General features: G+C 43.5%; 1 protein-coding gene across 7 annotated transcripts in view; it reads right to left on the minus strand.

Moving 5' to 3' along the window:
- The window catches only part of SH3KBP1 (SH3 domain containing kinase binding protein 1), a 341474-nt gene that overhangs the window by 275765 nt on the left and 43890 nt on the right, over positions 1–21819 (minus strand). For 6 of the 7 annotated variants that reach the window (XM_045995818.1, XM_045995814.1, XM_045995812.1 and 3 more), the window contains exon 2: positions 13722–13879. In XM_045995818.1, coding sequence (XP_045851774.1) covers positions 13722–13879 — 158 coding nt within the window. The remainder of the gene's footprint in view (positions 1–13721; positions 13880–21819) is intronic. The other variant, XM_045995813.1, reaches the window with a different exon arrangement.

Consider the following 21819-nt stretch of genomic DNA (forward strand, 5'->3'; position numbering starts at 1 on the left):
TCTTCTTCAATTTCTTTCATAAGTGTTCTCTAGTTTCTAGAGGATAGATCCTTCACCTTTTTGGTTAGATTTATTATTCCAAGGTATCTTACGGGTTTTGGTGCTACTGTAAATGAAACTGATTCCCTAATTTCTTTCTACAGTTACATTGTTAGTGTATAGGAAAGCAACTGATTTCTGTGCATTGATTTTGTATCCTGCCATATTACTGAATTGCTGTATGAGTTCTATAATTTGGGGGTAGAGTCTTTTGGGTTTTCCACATAAAATATCATGTCATCGGCGAAGAGAGAGAGTTTGACTTCTTCTTTACCAATCTGAGTACCTTTTATTTCTTTTCCTTGTCTGATCACTGTTGTTAGGACTTCTAGTACTATGTTGAATAATAGTGCAAGAGTGGGCATCCTTGTCATGTTCCTGATCTTAAGGGGAAGGTCTCAGCTCTTCTCCATTGAGAATGATACTTGCTGTGGGCTTTTCATAGATGGATTTTATGAAATTGAGGAATGTTCCCTCTAGAGTTTTAATCAGAAAATGATGCTGTATTTTGTCACATGCTTTTTCTGCATCAATTGAGAGGACCATATGGTTCTTGTCTCTTCTCTTAGTAATGTATTCTATCACATTGATTGATTTGTGAATGTTGAACCACCCTTGCATCCCAGAGATAAATCCCACCTGGTCATGATGGATAATCCTTTTACTGTACTGTTGGATCCTATTTCTTAAAGTTCCATTTTGATTTATCCAGTCTTTGAGTATATGTCTCTGGATAATTTTTAGTGATTTTTAATATTTTTGTTATTAATATTATATATTATAATTATTATATATAAAATATAATTTAATATTTTGTTATTATATACATATGCAACTTATCACAGCCAGTGGTATCACTGTTTTCCCATTTGACATGATGTACAGAAACCTTACTTCCATTGAGGTCCCTTTATACCCTCCCCACTTTTTTTTTTCATTTTTCTTTTTTGTTATTTTTTATACCCTGTCTCCTTTTTAAATATAATTTTCCCATATATTATCTCTACACATATTGAACACCACACTGAATATTATAACATATGTTTTCAACCATCAAACATAATTTTAAAAGCTAATGAGGATAAAGACAGCCTATTACACATACCCCTATTTTTACCCCCTTTTCTGAAGTTCCAAGATTCTTTCTGTTATCGTTTCCTCTTCTGTTTAGAGAACTTTTGGGGGCCATTATTTAGGAGTGGTCTGGTATTGACAAATTCTCTTTGTTTTCCTTCAGCTGAGAATATTTCTATTTTCTCGTCACTTCTGAAGAATATTTTCACCAGATACCGAATTCAGAGTTGACTGTTTTTTTCTTTCAGTACTTCCTCCTGGATTCCCCGATTTCATATGAGAAATCCACTGTCATTCAAATCATTCTTCTCCTACAGGTAATGTGTTTTCTCTCATTGCTTTTTCTTTGTCTTTAGCTTTCAGAGGTTTGATTATGATTTGTCTTGGCATAGATTTCCTCGGGTTTATCCTGTTTGGGTTTTGCTCAGTTTCTTCATCCTGGAGGTTTATACCTTTTGAGCAGTTTAGGGAGTTTTCAGCCATTATTTCCTTGAATACTTTTTATTTCCATATGTTTTTTTTTCTCCTTCTGGGACTCCACTGACACAAATATTAGACCTATGTTATTGTACCACAGGTCTCTGAGGCTCTGTTCATTTGTTTTTCCAGACTATTTTCTATGTGTTGCCCAGACTGGGTAAATTTTATTGATCTGTTTTCAATTTCACCGATTCTTTCCTCTGTCCTCTTTAATATATTATTAAGCTAACCAGTAAACTTTTTAATATGGCAGTTTTAATTTTCAGTTCTGTGACTTCCATGTTTTAAGTATCTCCAATTAATTTGCTGAGATTTTTTCATTTTTTGTTCAGGAGTGTTTGTCATTGTTCATTAAGGCATTTTTTGTGATTTCTGCTTTAAAATATTTGTCAGATAATTACAACAGCTGAGTCTTCCCAGTGCTGGTATCTGTTGATTGCCTTTTCATTGCAGTTGTGGTTTTCCTGATTTTTGATAGGACAAGTGACTTTTTATTGTATCCTAGGCATTTGGTGTATTACGTTACAAGAATGGGGATCCTATTTAGATGAAGCACACAGGTCCTGAGCTCCTTCTGTGCACTGCCATGCCAATAACAGCTCAGTCTCCAGAGCCCTTCTACTGCTATTCAGGTCTTTTCATTTGTTTTACCTAGAGGTCACACTGAAAACTGGGTGGTATCCCACACTGGAGTTTCTAGTCTCAAACATTTTTGACATGTTAATTCTAGTCAGATTCCTGTTTGCCTATGACTTCCTATAGGGGTTTATGGGTTTATTACATCCCTTTCTCCAGAGCCCTCTTCTCCAAGATCTTCCCCACTCTAGTAGGGAGGGTGATGGGGAGCCACTTACTACTGCTGAACTGGCGGGGGGTGGGGGAGACAAAAGTCCAGACTCCCAATTTGATCTCCACTGACACTGCAATGGTCACCTGGCGCCACCCCGTAGAATACAAAATTCCAGATTCCCCACTCACTCTCCACTGACAACTTGCCCTAGGGAAGAGGAGAACTGCTGCAGGCCATTTGCTCTCTGTATTTTTTTTTTTTTAGGTTTTATTTATTTATTTGTCAGAGAAAGACAGAGAGACAGAGCGCAAGCAGGGGAAGTGGCAGGCAGAGGGAGAAGCAGGCTCCCTGCTGAGCAAGGAGCCTGATGCGGGACTCGATCCCAGACACTGGGATCATGACCTGTGCCAAAGGCAGATGCTTAACCAACTAAGCCACGCAGGTGTCCCTGCTACCTGTATTTTAAGCCACACACTTACTGGTTTAAAATGACACCCATTTGTTAGCTCACGTTTCTGCAGGTGGCAAGTCCAGACAAGCTCAATGGGATTCTCTGCTCAGCATCTCACGAGGCTGAAATAAAGATGTCAACCAAGCCGGACTCTTATCTAGAGACTTGGAAGAATAATCCATTTCCAGACTCAAAATGTTGGCAGAATCCAACTGCTTTCAGCAGGAGGTCTGAGGTCTCATTTCCTTGCTGACTGCCAGCCAAGGTCTGCTCTCTGCTCCAGAAAAGTTGTCCATATTCCATCTCACATAACCCCTCCATCTTCAAAGCAACAAGTCCTCCTCAAGCTCTGAAATTCTACGACTTCTTCTGCCATGAGGCAGAGAAAGTTCTTTGCTTTTAAGGGCTCATGTGATAAGATTAGGCCCACTAGGATCCCTCCTTTTTTAAAAGTCAACTGTGCCATATAACATAACACAATCACTGGAATGATAGCACATCACATTCATAGGCCCTGGGTATTTAGGAGTGGAATCTTGGAGACCATTTCTAGAAATTCTGTCCACCTCATTACCACTGGGTAGAGGGCAAAATGGAGCTCATTATTTGGTCCAGAGGTTCTGCAATTAGAATGTATTCATTCTAATAGACTTGAATTGAGCAATATGTTTACATATTATTATGTCATTTATGTATCTGGGGTAAACTTTTCAAATGTATTACTACAGGTCACAGGCTTCCGACCCATGAGCTTGAGAACAGATATTAGATTAAAAAGGATGATGTTGACTATCCGTACCATTGTACAAAAGGAGTGCCCAAGCTTTATCAAGCAACAGAATCAGCTGAAATTTTAAAAATATCCTAAGGCCCATCCCACCTCCCTCCCCAACAGCAAAATTCTGACATTCGAGTTCATCTGGAGCAGGGCCAGGCTGGAGACCCACTGGCATGGAGTCCCCTGTGGGACTCCACATATCACAAATGTAAATACCCAGTAATGATCACAGTAATATCTTACATGGTTCAGGTTTTGATGTGCTAGGAAGCTAGGGGGTTGAAACACATGATTTCAAAGTCCCTTTCTAAGCTCTGATTGAATAATCCTGTCATTAAGAAAATAAGATTAATCACCAAGATCAGCGGGGTCAGGGGACTGCTCTCCCAGAGTCACAAGACATCCCCCCACATTCTTCCTGCACTGCGACAGTGACTAAGTCTGAGGAATCTGCTCAGGGGTGTGGGCTCTCACCGGTGACACACTTGTCCTCAATGACTCAAGACCCTTCTTGGAGTAACATTTCTAACAACAGCATTTAACAGCTTCTAGCTGTTGGGATTTTGTCTTCTAAAAGAAAACTATGTATTTAAATTTTAAAGAATAAGTTGAGCAGGAGTGGGTTGCTTTCAAGGACCCCAAGGACGGGGAACAACTGGATAGTCAAACATCTGGATTATTAACCACTGAAAGAAAAGACAGTCACACTCCTCAAAAGCATGTCCTGAACATTATGAGAAAACAAGTTTCCTTACTAATTAGTGAAATGAAATATTTTCCCAAATTGCTTTGCTTTCACAATTTGGTTTTGTGGGGTTTTTTTTTTAATATGTTGTTTATTTGAGAGAGAGAAAGAGAGACAGCATGAATGGGAGGGACAGAGGGAGAGGGAGAGAGAGAATCTCAAGCCAACTCCATGCTGAGCACAGAGCCCAATGGGGCGCTCGATCCCAGGACCCTGAGAGCATGACCTGAGCCAAAACCAAGAGTCAGATGATTAACCGACTGCATCACCCAGCCACCCCGGCTCTCACAATTTGTAGGAAAAATAGTACAAGCCCAAAAATGCAGGCAATGATTGTTCTTTTGAACTGAAACAGCTGATTTCTAAAGAGGATCCTTTAAAAATCAGAAAATAAAACGAGCACAATTCTGAATAGAGAATAGCAACCTGGAAGTCTCTACTTTATGGCACTTATGGAAGTAAATCTGTGATTCTTTCTTTCATCGAGAAGTGCAAAATAATTGTGAACTTTCTCTCAGAGTGGTGCAAATATGCAAAATACTGAGTGGACACTCGGGGAAGGCATAATACAGCAGGCAACAACGGTGAGAGGCTTACTCCCATCAGGACGAGGCAGACACCCAGGTAACGCTGTGGGCTTGAGCTCAAGTTCTAGAGCTAGCCTGCCCGGGGTCCGAGGCACTCTCTGCCCCGCCCTAGCTGGGTGACCATGAATAAACATTTTAACCTTAAGATGCCTATGCCTCAGTAACCTCTTCTGAAAAACAGGCATGATAAAAAAAGAACAGTACCTATGCCACAGAGTGGTATATAAGGATTAAATGAGATAACACATGTGAAGGGCTTAGCTTCCTTCCTTCCTGGCATACAGTAAGCGCTCAACCCATGTCACTGTCCACAGTCAGACACTGGCGCTTTACACACACAGTGCCAGGCAGCAGCTGAGCCTGGAATACAATGTAGCCATTATTATTCCACAAAGTAACAGCAGTCAGGGCTACAAGAAAACCAACCGTAGGTCCATTTAACACATTCGAACAGAGTCGCCTGATGAATCCAGTCCAAACCCTCCAAATGGTGTCTTAAGCAGGAACATCTTTGCAGAACAACGTCTGACCCGTGCCATCCAGAGTACAAAATGACCGAAGGCCGGGTCACAGGAGCTACAAGTGTCATCCTATGTGACAATGCAATATTCCATTTAACGTGCCTCATCTGTGCTGCTGGCCTCCAGTGCCGGCAGGGCACACAGCAGTAAACGTCCCCCGCAGTACGGCAGAGCCCCGTGCAGCCGTGCACATCATGGCCAGATGTTGTGAGCACATCGGATAACATACCCAGAAAATTCCTGCTACCTTTCTCCGAGAGACAAGTATCTTGAAAATAATATTCCATATCATGCACAAAATTAACAGCCCTTGGGTTAAAAGTTTTTTGAAAAAGTGAAATGTGGAACGCCTGGGTGGCTCAGTCCGTTGAACAGCCAGCTCTTGGTTTGGGCTCAGGTCGTGGTCTCAGGGTCCGGGGATGGAGCTCCACACTCCGCAGGGAGCTGCTTCAGGATTCTCTCTCTCCCTCTGCCCCACCCCCATTCTCTCTCTCTCTCAAAATATATAAATCTTTTTTTAAAAGGTGAAATTTGGGTGCCTGGGTGGCTCAGTGGGTTAAGCCTCTGCCTTCAGCTCAGGTCATGATCTCAGGGTCCTGGGATCGAGCCCAGCATCAGGCTCTCTGCTTAGCGGGGAGCCTGCTTCCCTCTCTCTCTGCCTGCCTCTCTGCCTACTTGTGATCTCTGTCTGTCAAATAAATAAATAAAATCTTTTAAAAAAATAAGTAAAAGGTGAAATTTGACGAGAGATCCACTTCAGGGTCTCTGAACACAGAAGAACAACTTGGAAATCTCTACTCTATGTCATTTGTTGAAGTAAATTTGTGATTCTTTTTTAAATAAGTGGCCCATTCCCCCCCTCCCCGAGGGGTTCTCACGCCGGTAGCTTCCACCCGAGGGGTGGGCATGGCGGCCCCTCCAACACAACACCCCCTGTTCCCTCTTCGCTTCTCGACAAGCAGCGCCATGTCGTGAACAAGCGCCTCTACCCCGAGAAAGCAGAAGGAATGACGAGGAAGAAACCACATTTTACCCGCCCAGACCAGGATGAGGAGGAGCAACCCTGTCCTCCACGACTCCCCGGGACCCAGAGTCTTCAAGCCATGAGGGTGGCAGGGGCAGCAGTCCCCCAGACGGGGCCCACGGGCCAGAGCCGTATAAACCACATGGTCGCCAGGTCCGCAAAAACCTAAGTTTGCTTCCATAATACAGGAAGCTTGATTCAGTCTTGCACCGAACTTAATTGCCACACTACCTCTTGGTAGCATATCCTGTTGCAAGTGCGCTCTCCTTTGTAACAGGAAGACAATCAGATCCAAGTTAGACTGTAAGTGAAGCACGCCCCCACCCCTGACACCTGTGCCCTCTGTTACACATTTGTATTCCCAGAGAGAATGTCTTTCTCTCATCTACCCAGCTCGCTTCTGTTACCATTATTCCTCCAGAGCCTCCGTTTCAGGCTGAGGAGGAAACACTGCACAGTTCTGACGATCGAGAAATACGCAATGACCTTTGTCTTGCTCACAGACCCATTCCATCAGCAGCTGACTGATCTCACCGAGAATTCCACTTTGTGGGTCCAGAATTAAGGTGCTGACAAAGTGAAAGCTAGCTGAACTCGTGCCTAAAGTCACAAATATTACAAAACCATTGGACAAGGATTCACTTGATGTGTAAAGTGACCCCTACCAGTAACCAGGGGGGCACATTCCACTGTTGAAACTGGAAAGACTGGTGCGACTTAGAAACCAATGAGCAGAGGCACCATCAGAAGAAATTTATTTGGAAAGAGACAGATGTTATTTAATGATACTGGAGCACCAACAAAATTTGAATAATGAAGGCGCAGACAAGTCTTCCTCACTGACAAGCAGTGTGAACAAGGAGCCATGATGCCTTAGGTCACCTGCTCTGGAGAGTGTGGGGTTGGGTGGCTGGGGGACAAGCTGCCACCACAGGCAGGGGAACAGAGGAAAGTGTCTTCGGAGTCTACCCAAGTCCCCAGGCCCTCGACACACAGCGCACGCAAACAGACCTGAGAAGCACGGACACCTCTAGTGAGGGGACTGTGTTCTTTCTCAAGGTTTGAAGAGGACATAGGGGACAGAATTCAAATTTTATTCTGTGACAGAACTAAAATTTGAAGATGAAGATTATCATAGGAAAAGGGTAAACATGTATGTACCTCTCTTCAGTGGGTCTGTTCCTCTCATATGGATAGAATTTAAAGGTCAGTAGCTTGAAGTAGAAATTTAGAGTTCGGGGAAAGTTCCAGCACAGGCCCAGGCTGACAGAAGGGATTGTTTGTGTAAGAATGTGTTTTTTGTTTTTGGTTTTTGTTTTGTTTTTTTTTTTTTTTGTTTTTTTTTACTACCATCCCCCTAGTGTTCAAACCAGACATTTGATGAGGATTTGCGATCTTAATGGCAGAGAAGATGGAAAGGTATATTGCTAATATTTTGTCTAACAAGAAAGCAAACAACTAAATGCTGTAAGAAGACAAGTTGCTTGCACTCAAACACACATTTTCATAAGACAATTCAGAAATACCCAGGAGGACTCCCACGGGCTTAATGTATGGCCACCTACTAAAACAAAAGGTGTATTAACGAGAAAACATCAAATTTGAGAGAGCAAATTTCCTTTTATTTCCCACAGAACTAGAAGAAATGGAAGATGAAACCACCACCAAACATAACATTTTTCCCCAAATAAGTACAAACATGATGCTGGGTTAGCAGTTGATTCGTTCACCCCACAAAAGAACAAGAAATAATCTCCCTCCTGTCCTGTATCTTTTATCTAGCCTTCGCAGCCCGAGATACATTTCTATTATGAGGCTACTTGATAGTGCAAAAGGCCATGTTTTAAAACTTCTATCAGCTCGAGCTAGTAAGATCCTGTACTTCTAGATTGTGCCACCATTAAAAGCAGCATTATTGCAAAACAAACAAACAAACAGCAAAGTAACTGCGAGCTTTCTCTCAGAATGGTACAAATATGCACAACCCCGACCTTCCACCTCACTGATTACAAAACAACTACATTCTTCAACCACTTTACACAAATACAGAACAGGCTCTGGATATGCCAAAGAGAGATCTGAAACACCTAGCAAACGAAGGCGGAGGCACTGGGAAAGCAAGCGGAAAATTGTTATACCCAGCATTAGACATGCAAACTACAAGTAAACACACCCCAGCCTTCCACCATGGGCCCTCAGCGGGCAGAGTGTCCATTTCCCTAACTCAAGTACAAATAGGCAGAGAGAATGGCTCACTTCCTCACAGACAGTGTCAGATCAATTTCAAAACCAACAAGCATATTCTTTTAACCCCTACCGCAGCTTCCTGCTTTCCACACGTCTTTTTGTGTACAACAGAATGTTGAGGGCCTAGCTCCTGCTGCATTTTCACCAAAGGTCCCCTCGCAAAGCAGTCGGCCACATGCCTATGGGCCAAAGCTAAAGTTTCAAGGTTTTTTCTTTCTAAAATTCCTTTGGCTGGCCATTAAAAATTGTGTCTCTGTGGATACATGTCAGGAGAACCCAGAAAAAGGATGCTTAGAAATCCTTTGCTGGACTAAAATACACTGCGGTCTGAATCTGAATCTGGGGGTAAGGTTCTGAAAGAAAGACCCTGGTAATTAAATCCAACATGGGAAAGATAAACTTCTATCAAAAAGCCCACATTTGCCTTTAATAGGTGGCTACCTTTCCGTTTTATGTGGCAGTTTCGGATTCCAGAAGGGCAGCCATTTTGGTTTTGTTTTTGTTTTTTTTAAATAAATGACTTTAAGGATTTCATCCTAGTACCTCCTACTTGCACCTCAAGTTACGCTCTCTTGTGGTCCTTGCAAAAAAAAAAAAAAATCCAAAACTTAAAAATTAGGCAAAAAATGATGAAGTTACCTTTTAATGTCATGCTGATGGGTTTTTTCTAAGCTCCACCCCCAGCAGGATCATGTGATTCTCTCTGGAAATGTAACTTGATTTAACTAACCCTTTATTAGGACAATTTACAACCCTATAAAAGTCAGAGGATAACATATAGAAAAATGATAAGGTGTGCTCCTTTCTTTTTTCCTTCTCTGGTAGAGATGAGGACCCTGGAGGTTAAGACTGTATTGTCCTCTGAAACGCAAACCTGTTTTGAATATAACTTCGCAATCTTATTTGAACATCCCTTTCTCCACTGACTTTTTCATCTGTTCCTCATAACCTCACTGAGTCAGTTTTGTGATTCTGCTAGTTCCCTCCTTAAATGAGTCCAGTAAAACTTTGACACAATAAAACTGCATGTAATAAAACATCTACATGTTTCTAACAATTTAAGAAGGAGTCTTTGATATTTCTTGGGCCCAACAATCAAATGGTCCCTGGGAGAGTGAGTTCCAGACTTCAGGACTCCTCAGCGGTCATACACATAGGGCAGACACACAAAGACAACCAGATTCAGGCTGACTGGCTCTGCGGGCTAGGGTGGCACAAACAGGGCTCCAGCCCAGGCATGACATCCCCTACCCCATCCACAGAGGCCACAGCTTTAAACAGAAACAAGTATATACATTTGAAAATAAATAAGCAGCCCTGCCACTCCCATGGGTCAATCCATAAGAGATATGAGAGCCTATGTCTATAAGAAGACCTATACAAGAATGTTCAGAGCCTTTATTCATAAAATACCCAAACTGGAAATGACCCAAATGTCCATCAGCAGAAGAACAAGATAAACAAATTCTGGCATATTCATAAAATGGAATAGGATACAGCAAGAACAAAGTACGATGTAGGCAACAAGAGTTTGTTGTGCAACAGGAGTCACACATGAAAGAACACAGATTTTATGATTCTATTTATATGAGATTCGAATACAGGCAAGCTTCATCTATAATGATCGATTACCTAGGAGAAGTGGAATGACTGGGAAAAGGCATGATGGTACTTTTTGGAGGGACAGAAATAGGATTGATCTGGATGATGGTTACAAAGATACATACTTACAAAAAGAAAACCACCAAGAGGTACAGTTATGACTTCGGCATTTTACTCTATGTAAATTTCACCTGAAAATGAATAATTTTTTTAAGAAGAAGAGAGAGAGAAATAGATTCTTAAAAAAGTAGGTAAGGGGGAAAAAAGGAAAGGGGGATTTAAAAGGATTCTTCTCCCACATGTACAGTAAATAAATAAGAGCTAACTAAATAAAAGAAAAAGACTGTACTCTGGTTGGATACATGTATGCCTGCCAACAACTCTCAGCCCAAGAGCTGGCAAAGCCCAGGCATCTTCTTGACGAAGGGGTGATCGGAATGGCTGGTAGTTTCCTTTTGAGAAACTGCGACAATACAGAGTTGAGGGTAGATACTGAATCCCAGCACCTTGGGGGACCATTCTCCATAAGGACACTTATTAAAGATCTGATAAATCAATCAAGAAAATGCATAAGGTAAACTCTCTGACGGCAGTAACACTGGCATAAAGGCACACAAACAAACAGTGGGATTCTACAAGACTACCCAATTCAATCCAGGGACAAATTCTTCTTAAGCTAAATAAAGCATATCTAAACCCACTCTCAAAACTGCAAACTTATGCCAATATGATTGTTATTACCCAAAGATATATTTTTCAGCTTCTAGAACCCTCTACGGCAGTTCGCGTTATTGTTAAACTCCACTGCATCCACCTACTAGATTTTTCAATAATAGGCCTAAAACATTCCCAGTGGGTGAAGACTTGAAAATAGACTCAGCCATCTGAAAGAATAGAAGTTTCTTTTTCTGCCAAATGTGACAGCCACAAGTGGTGCAGCCCCAGCCGTTCCTGCCACATCCTTTCTGGCTCCGGTGGAATGAGCACCTCCCTAGAGTGTGACTTCCCACACTGGAAGTGCTCCGGCTGAGGTGAGAAGACAAGTGATAACGCCGTCAGGCCAGGGGAGAGGGAGACTGGACAGTGACACACTCAGTTGGTGGCCAGCCACATGCTAAGTCCCGCCTCCTTTAGTCCTCAGAGTGGCCAGATGAGGTAGTCGGGCTCCAAAAAGGAAACAGATGGCACACCCGAATTAGGTAATCTGAGGTGGGACTAAGAAGGCGACTTCCTCCCCACCCCCCACCCCAAAGTGGGTGAGGTACAAACTCTGAGGCAGGAGGCGGGGCTAGTAACAGGGGAAGAAGAGAAGAAGGTGGAGGAAGGGGACTTAGGAGCAGCCACCATCTGGCAGAGGGACAAGCCCGGGGCAGCAATCCAGCAAGGTAATCCCTGACCTGGCTGGTCTCCTTCCCTCCTGGCCATCTCCTGCCAGCATTACCCTTGAGCCAAAGCCCACGGAAGCCAGAGGGCAGGAGCCCGCTGTGATGGCCCCAGGCCCATCCCCAGGCCCAGCAGGTGGAGGAGGGTGGAGAGAGGCCCCTTGCCAGAACCACAAGGCCCTGGGTTCACAGTGAGGAGCTCTCGCTCCCCAGCACTCCCTGAGCCAGCAGGAGAGGTTCTGAGCCTGCCTGGGCTCTCCCCGCACTGCGCTTCCCTGTCCCGGTGCCTGCCAGCTCCCACAAATGCTTAAGTAGGTGGCCCAGCCTTAAGCCCTGAGCAAAGTACAACTCAGAAGTTTTCTGAGTCTATGGATGTGTGGTTTAGGAATAAGGGGGCACCGAGCCTACAAAACATCAAAATAAGGCTTTCAAAATAGGGCCTCCCCTCAAAACTCGTGCCAACACTATTGTCCCTTCTCCTTCCCAGGGATATTCTCCCTCCTTCCAAGTCCTCCCTTCCTTCCCAGAGCTTCCTCTCTCTTTCCCACAGCCCTCACCCCCTTCCCAGGGTCCTCTTCTCTCTTTCCCAGACCTTCTCTTTCCCATGGTCCTCCTCTCTCCCTTCTTTCTCCTCTACCTTCACACCAAACTTTCTCCCTTTTATCTGGAAAAACCCTCCTTCCCCATTGGAATTTGCACAACTTCAAGGATAGTCCTTGTCCCAAAATTGGGGATTTTGTTTGGAAGGGCAAAATAATTCCCCATTTACAGATCAATTCAACAGTCAATCTGTGGTAGCCCAGACGTAATGCTTTCCTACTCTTAAAAGGGGAGAGAGCTGCTGGGTTAAACTGTAGTCCAAGGAAAAAAAAAGTTTTTATTCCCATAACTGTTTACAGAAAGTAAGGTTATCAGCATGTTACCAACAAAACTTCCCCCAGCCCTCTGCACAACAACAAAAAAATGAACCAAAGAAATGTCAGCAGGATCACTCTGAGGCAAAATCCTAAGAAAAGACACTGAGCTGAGTTCCTATTTGTTCTAGACTGGGGGGCAGGATACAGGTAGGGGGCTCAGGGGTCGGAAACTGTTTCTCATCATCAATCCCTTTTCATAAAACCCTCCCATGTAGCCCTTGAGGCTCTCCGACCAGTGCACCTGCTCCCCACAGCCGCAGGTCTTAGGCGTGGTCTGCTACCCGCCAAAACTACAGCAGAGGCTCTGGGGATTTGTGCACAAGGCCTTCCTACCACCAATAAGCCAGCCTTCTCCAGCATTAGATGGGAAGTTCATGGTACAAAAAATGTTTAGACCTACGTGGTATTTCCCACAGGGAACAGCCTCGAGGTGATCTGCCCACCCCCTTTTTTAAACCCAATTCCAATGATTATGTACAACTTGCAATATATAATTTCTTAACATGAATGAGCTACATTTTTATAATTAACCCCTAGATGACTTCTGCAAAGGGCATAATTTTCCAAACCTTATTGAAAAAGTAGATTTTATGCAACACTTCATGGTCGCAAAGGGGAAAGGAAAATTAAGTAGACTGCCCATAAAAACAGTGATCTGAATATAAAGGTCGAAAACATAGCATAACTGCAATTCTGTGTTTAGTTGGATTACTACTTGACTTAAATAGTCAAAACCACTTTCACCTCATTTTGAATGGAATGGAAAAGGGTAAAATTCCTTTAAAACATCAAAGCAAGCGGATGAGTACATAAATAAAAACAATTTAACAAGCTTTATATTTTTCCAGCATTTTTTAAGTGATGTAGTTTTAAAAGAGAACATTCTGGGCCTTAAGAAAACAAGTTCAAAATGGGTCCATAGATAGCTGGTGCAAAGCTCTACATGCTCTCCTGGATAGCCACAAAAGGTCAAACTGCCAACTTATACCCTAAGAAAGCCCATGAAATCCCTGATGTGCCCCCCAAATCTTTGGTCAGTAGAACCCACTCAGGAGACAGGAAAAGGGTTTCACGTTGTACTCACTCTTACAAAGTTGTCAGGGAACAAACCTCTCCTGCCGTTGATCTGTCCCTCCCACCAGCCTCCATCCTCCTTCCTGATGTTGGTGATGATCTCACCCACGCTGATTGTCAGCTCATCGTCGTGCTGGGCCTGGTAGTCAAACTCCACTATGGCCTCCACTGGAAGGAACAGGAACAGAAAAAAGGACAGTTTAGCTGCAGAAGTCTGAGGCCCACCGACCCTGGAAGATCAGCAGTCATATTAGAGGGAGTTCCCCTCTACCAATACTTAAAGTAACAGGGCCCCACACAGCAACCTGATTTTGGTTAACCTGAGGCCTGTCGCACAGAAACCACAAAGCACAGGTCCGTGGTCAGGCACAGTCAGAGTGGCCTACGGGTCTCAGGGCCAGCAAGAGCTTCAGAGCGGAAATCACACAACGGCAGAAGGCCAACAACGTGTGTACTCCCAGAGGGAACGCGGCATCACTTCTCCAAGCACAGGGAAGGTGGTAACAGATGCAGATTGGGTACTGAGGTGTCCCCACCCCTGCCAAGATTAACTGTGTGATGGTAACTTCTCTGGGCCTCAGGCATGTAAAATGTGGGTGATAATAACCACCACTCTACAGAGATGATGCCCCTCTCGCAGCCACGACATGTGTAAGGACAGCTGACACGGAGGGCCCCGCTGGCCACGCCGATGTCTCGGACTTCTTACGTCTACGTGCACAACTGCCCTCTCCACAGAAAGCCTCTCAGGCAGCAACACCATATTTTTTTTAAAGATTTTATTTATTTATTTATTTGAGAGAGAGAGAGAGAGAGAACAAGCGCACAAGCAGTGGGGAGAGGCAGAGAGAGAGAATCTCCAGAAGACTCCCTGCCGAGCGGGGACCCAGATGTGGGGGCCCGATCCCAGGACCCCAGGATCATGACCTGAGTTGAAGGCAGACGGTCAGCTGACTGAGCCAGCCAGGCGCCCCTCCGGCAGCAACACCATTTTAAAGCATTCTCCCAGTCTGGGTAATGTTTTACACCTGCTCATAGGTGGAGGCAACAGGTGACACAGACGGGTCTTCTTGTTGGCACAGTACACGTGCACGTTAGCGGAGCTAAGCGATCCTGAGCATGGTAACTTTCCATAGACGGACCGTGCGATTCATCTACACTTTGGGTCCCACCTCACACACACCTCAACCAATAAAACTCCCGTCCTTTTCCTTCTGTATTTGCGCGTCAATATGAATGAAAGAATGGCAAATGAACAAGTAGAAGGGTAGAAAAAATTAGGAGAACCCTCAAGTAGTAAATCAGCCATTTAGGGATTACGGAAATGGAAGAGGGAAGGTTTTACATGAGCCCTACATGAAGCACACATACAAAAATGAACTCAGAATAGATCACAGACTTCCATCTAAGAGCTAAAACTATAAAACCTTCATAAGAAAGCACAGAAGAAAACCTTAGTAATCTTGGGTTTGCCAAAGATCTCTCCAGTAGGAGACAGAAAAGCACACACGACTTTTGAAATTTCAGTCCAATGGGGCAGGTTTCCAGGGAAATGGTTGGTAGGTGACTAGGCCCCTCATCACATGGGTTTTGCATATCCTTAGGGATGAATTCCCAAAGTGGTTCCGGATCGGAAGACCCTGGCTATCCAGACTAGCACACTCACTCTGTCCATCCGTGTCAGCTAACCCAGCCAGTTCATAAGCACCCCAACGGGAAATGTCCTCGTGTGGATCATTTTTCCATTCCAAAATTAGCTGGCTGACTTTGCATCACAAATCTGCCCAGGATGAAGGTGGATTGTAAACCCTTTTCATCGCTTATCAACAAAAAGGAGGAGTATAAGAGCATAAAGAAAGCAACCTTTTCAGATTTTTCCTGGTTCCTGACCAGTATAAAGGCAGAACACTTCTACTTTCTTGTCTCATGCTCTGTTCACCAGCAGTTCAAATGAGCTGTCATAACAATCAGAACCAGGTCAATTAAAAAACAGCTTTCTTCATGACATAGACAGCGATCTACTGAGGTTCTGCTATCAGAACGGAGCCTACAGTAATCACTGTTTCTGCGCCCGACAATTTCCTGCACCATCTCATTTAATCCTCACAATATTATGATGTTCATCTTCCCAATGAGAGAACCTGAAGCTCAGCAAAGCAGTGAAGACCATTTCCTGAGCCAGTGCTCTCTAAAGTGTGATGCGCTCACTTCAGGGACTAGTTGACCAAAAAAAAAAAAAAAAAAAAAAAAAAAAAATATATATATATATATATATATATATATATAACATCATTTCATTTTATTTTAATTTTAAAAAGAGAAAAATTCAACTCCTCAAGTATTCCATTTATAGAATGACACTGGTTCCTTCATCCAGCCTCTAGGGCTGGCAGTCAAGGGGGCTGTGCGGACAGGAAGCAGCCTGAGGGACAGCGGTGCTCCTCCACAAGATGGCGGTGAGAGCCAGAGCCAGCTTTCAGCTCCATGAGAACCCTGCAGTTCCCTGAGGCCTCCTGATAAAGCCTCCTATGGCTATCACCTGTCAATAAAAGGATGAAAGCCTTGAAAAGATTTACGTTAATAAAGTAGGCAATGGGGGCACCTGGATGGCTCAGTCGTGAAGTGTCTGCCTTCACCTCAGGTCACGATTCCAGGGTCCTGGGATGGAGCCCCACATCGGGCTCCCTGCTTGGTGAGGAACCTGCTTCTCCCTCTCCCTCTACCTGCTGCTCCCCCTGCTTGTGCTCTCTTCCTCTCTCTGCCAAATAAATAAATAAAATCTTTTAAAAAAGAAAGAAAGAAAGTAGGGGTGTAGCCAATACCCAACATGCGACCGAGTAAACAAGGAAATGGCGGAGCTGCCGCTTTCGGCTCCTAGTGTGAGCTCTTTGCAAGCTACAAGGGGAGGTAAACACAAGGACAGGCTAACCAGGTCTTACAGGGAGATGACCAAAACCCTAAATTATCAAGACAATTTATAATACAGGTTGTTTTTCACTAATGATATAGGTGTAAAATACCCAATTATAGTATGGAACTACTGGGATTGCAAGATGTTTGAAAGTATGTACCTGAGCCATGAAGACAAACGCCTTCATTTCCTACCAATGTCTAAAGTCATATAATACTCAATCTTATGTGTTCCCCAAAGTCCACCAAACCTAATAACAAATGTTTAGAAGCTTCTCTGGGGTTTTCTCAACTAATACAGTAATATGTGCATACAATCTATACATAAATATATACATGGAAATAATTCCTTTTTTAATAATAGGTATTTTTTTAAAAGATTTTGTTTATTTATTTGACAGAGATCACAAGTAGACAGAGAAGCAGGCAGAGAGGAGGAAGCAGGCTCCCTGCTGAGCAGAGAGCCCAATGCAGGGCTTGATCCCAGGACCCCGGGATCATGACCTGAGCCAAAGGCAGAGGCTTTAACCCACTGAGCCACCCAGGTGCCCCAATAATCGGTATTTTTTTTTTAACCAAGAAAAGGCTTGGAACACTTACCTAGGCTCCCCACTGATCCCACTAGCGCTTGGAGATAAAAGCTCATAGTCTATCTGACGGGAACAGGAAATTATGGTGAGTGGAACGGGGGTGGGGGGAAGCAACGCATGGACCTGTCTGGGGGAGAGAGAGCATAGGAAGGCTGCTAAGGAGGAATCTAGTCAATAGTCTAGCTAAATACTGAACCTGAATCCTGTGTACTTTGGGGGAGTCAGAACCCCATTAGCTTCCAGAATACAATCTTGCTTCTTCTTTCTTAAAGAACAAGTCTCACCTCTCCCTTCTGTATATGGACCTCACCAAAATGAAGCTGGGAAAGGACTGAGGCATCTGCTTCAAGAGGGTTACTGGGAAAAAAACAGCTGCCTGCTGCTGTTGCGAACTGATGTTTGCTTCAGTCTCTCTCTTTTGTTCGATGAGCCCCACGACGCACCTTAATTGATGCTTACTGTAAGTAAGCCGGGGGATTAGGAATTAAGGGCTCAGGGATAAATAAAGCGTAACTACATCATTTTTGAGTCTTCCCAAGATCTTACTGACCTGGTCTTTCCAGATTTACACTTGTTTTATCTCCTAGACACTTAAGTCATCACATATGCGCTCTCTGCCTTCTGGCGCCAGCTGGGCCCTGACGGCCTCCTATCACCTTCCAGGCTCCTCCAGCCCCCACTTCTCCCTGGGCCCTGGCCTCAAGGCAGTTGCCTATGGTGGTAGCTGCACGCGCATCTCACGATCCCAGGGAGCCTCTAAAGGTCTTCCGGGTACAGATCACCCCCAGTGGTTACTTCTGGTCTTGCTCTCCTGTGAGCAGCCATGACATGTAGTAGGCGCTCAGTCAGCCATGATACACCGAAGTGCTCGGCTTGCACTTCATAATGGCAGGTACTTCTCTGCCCAACCAAGTTGGTACCAAAATGCCAAGCGTCAATCACATTTTTGCAAATTGATTCAGATTCTTCAGTGCACTAAGGGAGCTTGCTATTTAAAGAATCCTGTGGTTAATTCTTTTGTAACATGAATAATCACTTCCTGCTTTACCTTTCCTGCCGAGATGAATTTTTATGTAACAGGTTGCTCGAAGAGGAGGAAACCTATGTATGGCTTTCTTAAGACTTCATAAATCATGAAGCTGGGTCTCTCCTACCCACTTGAAAGGTTCTGTCCTGTGTTGTCTGTAAGCCTCTGAAAGGTTCTGGACTTTGTCCACTATAGTATCGCCTGCCATATTTGGTGACTGAGTACCCAAAGTGTCGCTAGTCCGAGTTGAGATGGGTTATGAAATACAAAGCAGGTGGCAAAGACTTATTGGGAGAAATAGAATGTAAAATATCTCATAAATTTAGATTGACTGCATGTTGAAATGGTATTTTATGTATGGGGGTTAAATATATTATTCAAATTAATTTTGCTTGTTTCTTTTTATCTTATGGACATGGCTACTGGCACATTTATAATTACATAGGCGGCCCAGTAGTATACTTTCACTGGACAAAGATAATTTAGGTTAATACTTGGCAGACAGGAAATCAAGACCTCACATTTCATAAACATAGTCAAAATATTCACAAGAGCCCATAAGAAAGTCTGCGTCCCTGAAACCCATTTCCTTGGCTTCTGGAAGCTTCAGGGAGCTGCAGGAATGAGAAAACATTACCTGTGATTTTTGTTAATGGTACCCTTTGGAAAACCACCAGTGGGCATGAGCACAAAATTAAAACACTATGCTAAATAAAATATATCAGAGGTGTAATTAGGGCAACAGTAAACAAAATCGCATACTTAAAGAAAGCATAAATTACAAAACTGAAGAACGTCTCCCTGTCAGAAATTGACCACCCTCCAGCTGCCCTCTGTGCCAAAGCCAGCCTCCACACGTTTGCTGCACGGCTGCAAAGCCCCAGCTATCGCTAACCCAGACAGAGCCAGACAAGATAAGAGGTCTCCATTAACATGTAAAACATGTGAACCACCCAGATCTCTGCCTTCAGACTCCCTGGAAGGTGTCCTCCCCACAGCGATGAAATGGCTGCTTTTTAACTGTCAGTTGGCTAAGCCAGCTGCCAAGAACCTTCTCACAGCAAACTTCTCACGGTGGCATGTCAGAGGCCCCACTCCGTGACCTGGCCCCTCCCCACCTCTGTGCACTGAACTTCCTGTCTCCTGGCACCACTTAGCACACCACAAGTTCATGGTGGCTCAGCCCAGTCAGACTGCAAGCTCCGTCTGGGAAGAGCCATTACCTTTTTCAGGTTTCTACCTCCCTTGCCTAGCATCATGTCCAGCTCAAAAGTATTTGAATAAACCAAAGAGCATGAAGGAGAATAAAAGTTCTCCAAATAATTTCCCACATATGTATGTGTGTGTGTGTGTGTATACACAGAATTATAATTTCTAAATATATACAGGAAATAATTTCATACACACACACATACACAGATGATGCCACAAACCTCTCATGCAGTCTTAAACAGTAGGAATTTCAAATGGGGGTGCCTGGGTGGCTCAGTCACTGGAGCATCCAACTCTTGTTTTCAGCTCAGAGCATGATCTCAGGCTCAGGAGATCGAGCCCCACATCAGGGCTCGGCACTCGGCAGAGAGTCTGCTCAAGATTCTCTCTCCCGGGGCGCCTGGGTGGCTCAGTGGGTTAAAGCCTCTGCTTTCGGCTCAGGTCATAATCCCAGGGTTCTGGGATCGAGCCCCGCATCGGGCTCTCTGCTCCGCGGAGAGCCTGCTTCCTCCTCTCTCTCTGACTGTCTCCCTGCCTGCTTGTGATTTCTGTCTGTCAAATAAATAAATAAAATCTTAAAAAAAAAAAAGATTCTCTCTCCCTCTGCCCCTCTCCCCATTCTCTTTCTCTCTCTCTCTCTCTCTCAAGTAAATAAATAAAATGTTTTAAAAATAAAGAATTTCAGCTGTATATGCAGCAAAGAAAACCATCAGTGAAATGAAAAGGCAACTTACTGAATGGGAGAAAATCTTTGCAAATCATATATCTAATAAGGAGTTAATATCCAAGGTATATAAATAATTCATACAACTCAACGGCAAAACAAAAAATAAAACAAAATGAACAAAAACCACACATACACAATCTGACTAGAAAACGGGCAGAGGATCCAAACAGACAATTTTTCAAAGAAGACCTACAGATGGCCAACAGGTACATAAAAAGGTTCTCAACATCACTCATCATTGGGGAAATGCAAATAAAACCATAGCGAGATATCACTTCCCACCTGTCAGAATGGTTATCATCAAAAAGACAAGAAATAACAAGTGTTGGTGAGGATGTGGAGACAAGGGAACCCTCGTGCACCACTGATGGGAATGGTGCAGCTGCTACGGAAAGCAGTATGAAGGTGCCTCCAAAAATTAAAAATAGAACTACCATGTGACCCGGCCATCCCACTCCTGGGCATGTAACTGAAGAAAATGAAAACACTTACATGAAAAGATATCTACAGCCCTATGCTCACTCTTGCATTATTTACAAGAGCCATGACATGGAAGCAGCCCAAGCATCCATCAACAGATGAATCGATATGGCACACATACATAATGGCATAATATTCAGACATTTAAAAAGAACAGAATCTTTCTATTTGCAACAACATGAATGGACCCTGAGAGCATTACACTAAGTGAAAAAAAGAGACAAAGAAAGATAATTACTTTATGATCTCACTTATATGTGGACTCTAAAAAAAAAGGGAAGGAAAAAAGCTTATAGATAAAGAGAACAGATTGGCCCTTGACAGAGGCAGGGCTTGGCAGTGGTGGGAGGGGGACGTGAAATGGTGGAAGGGGGTCAAAAGGTACAAAATTCCAGTTATAAAATAAATAAGTCATGGGGATATAATGTATAGTATGGTGACCATAGTCAATAATACATTACTGCATGTATCAAAGTTGCTGAGAGTAACTCTTAAAAATTTCTCATCACAAGAAAAAAAAATTATTTATGTGCAGTGATGGATGGTAACTAGACTTACTGTGTTGATCTTTTTCAAATATATACAAATATTAAATCATTACATCGTGCACCTGAAACTGTCACATGTCAATTATATCTCAATAAAAAAGAAAGAGAATCATTTCACTTGTGAATCTTAAAGAATAATTTTTTGTTTTGTTCCAGTTGTCTGATTGAGGAAAGCATACAAAATCAAGAAGTAATTATTCGCCAAAAAAGATTTCACTGAGAAAGATCATGACTCCTGATTATTAGAGATAGAAAGAACATTAATTACCATCTTGTCAAATCATTTTCTTAATTCTACAGATGACGAACTAAGGCCCGGAAGGTTCCATGACTGAGGCACAAAGGGGGTGAGAGCTAAATCATGGCAGCGTCAAGGCTGGGACTAAACTCTCCCATATCATAGTCCCAGTGAGAGAAGAGAAGATACAAAGTGAAAAGGAGGAAAAGTGAGACAAGAGAGATACAGACATCATGGCAACAGGGGTATTTTTCCTTTCATATACAGCATAGTTCCCAGAATACCCAGAAAAATTTACACCAGTCAAGAACATACAAGAACCTGGGGCACCTGGGGTGCTCAGTTGGTTAAGCATCTGCCTTTGGGTCGGGTCATG

This window comes from Meles meles, chromosome X (genome assembly GCF_922984935.1).
Source record: "Meles meles chromosome X, mMelMel3.1 paternal haplotype, whole genome shotgun sequence".
In the NCBI taxonomy this organism is placed as follows: Eukaryota; Metazoa; Chordata; class Mammalia; order Carnivora; family Mustelidae; genus Meles; species Meles meles.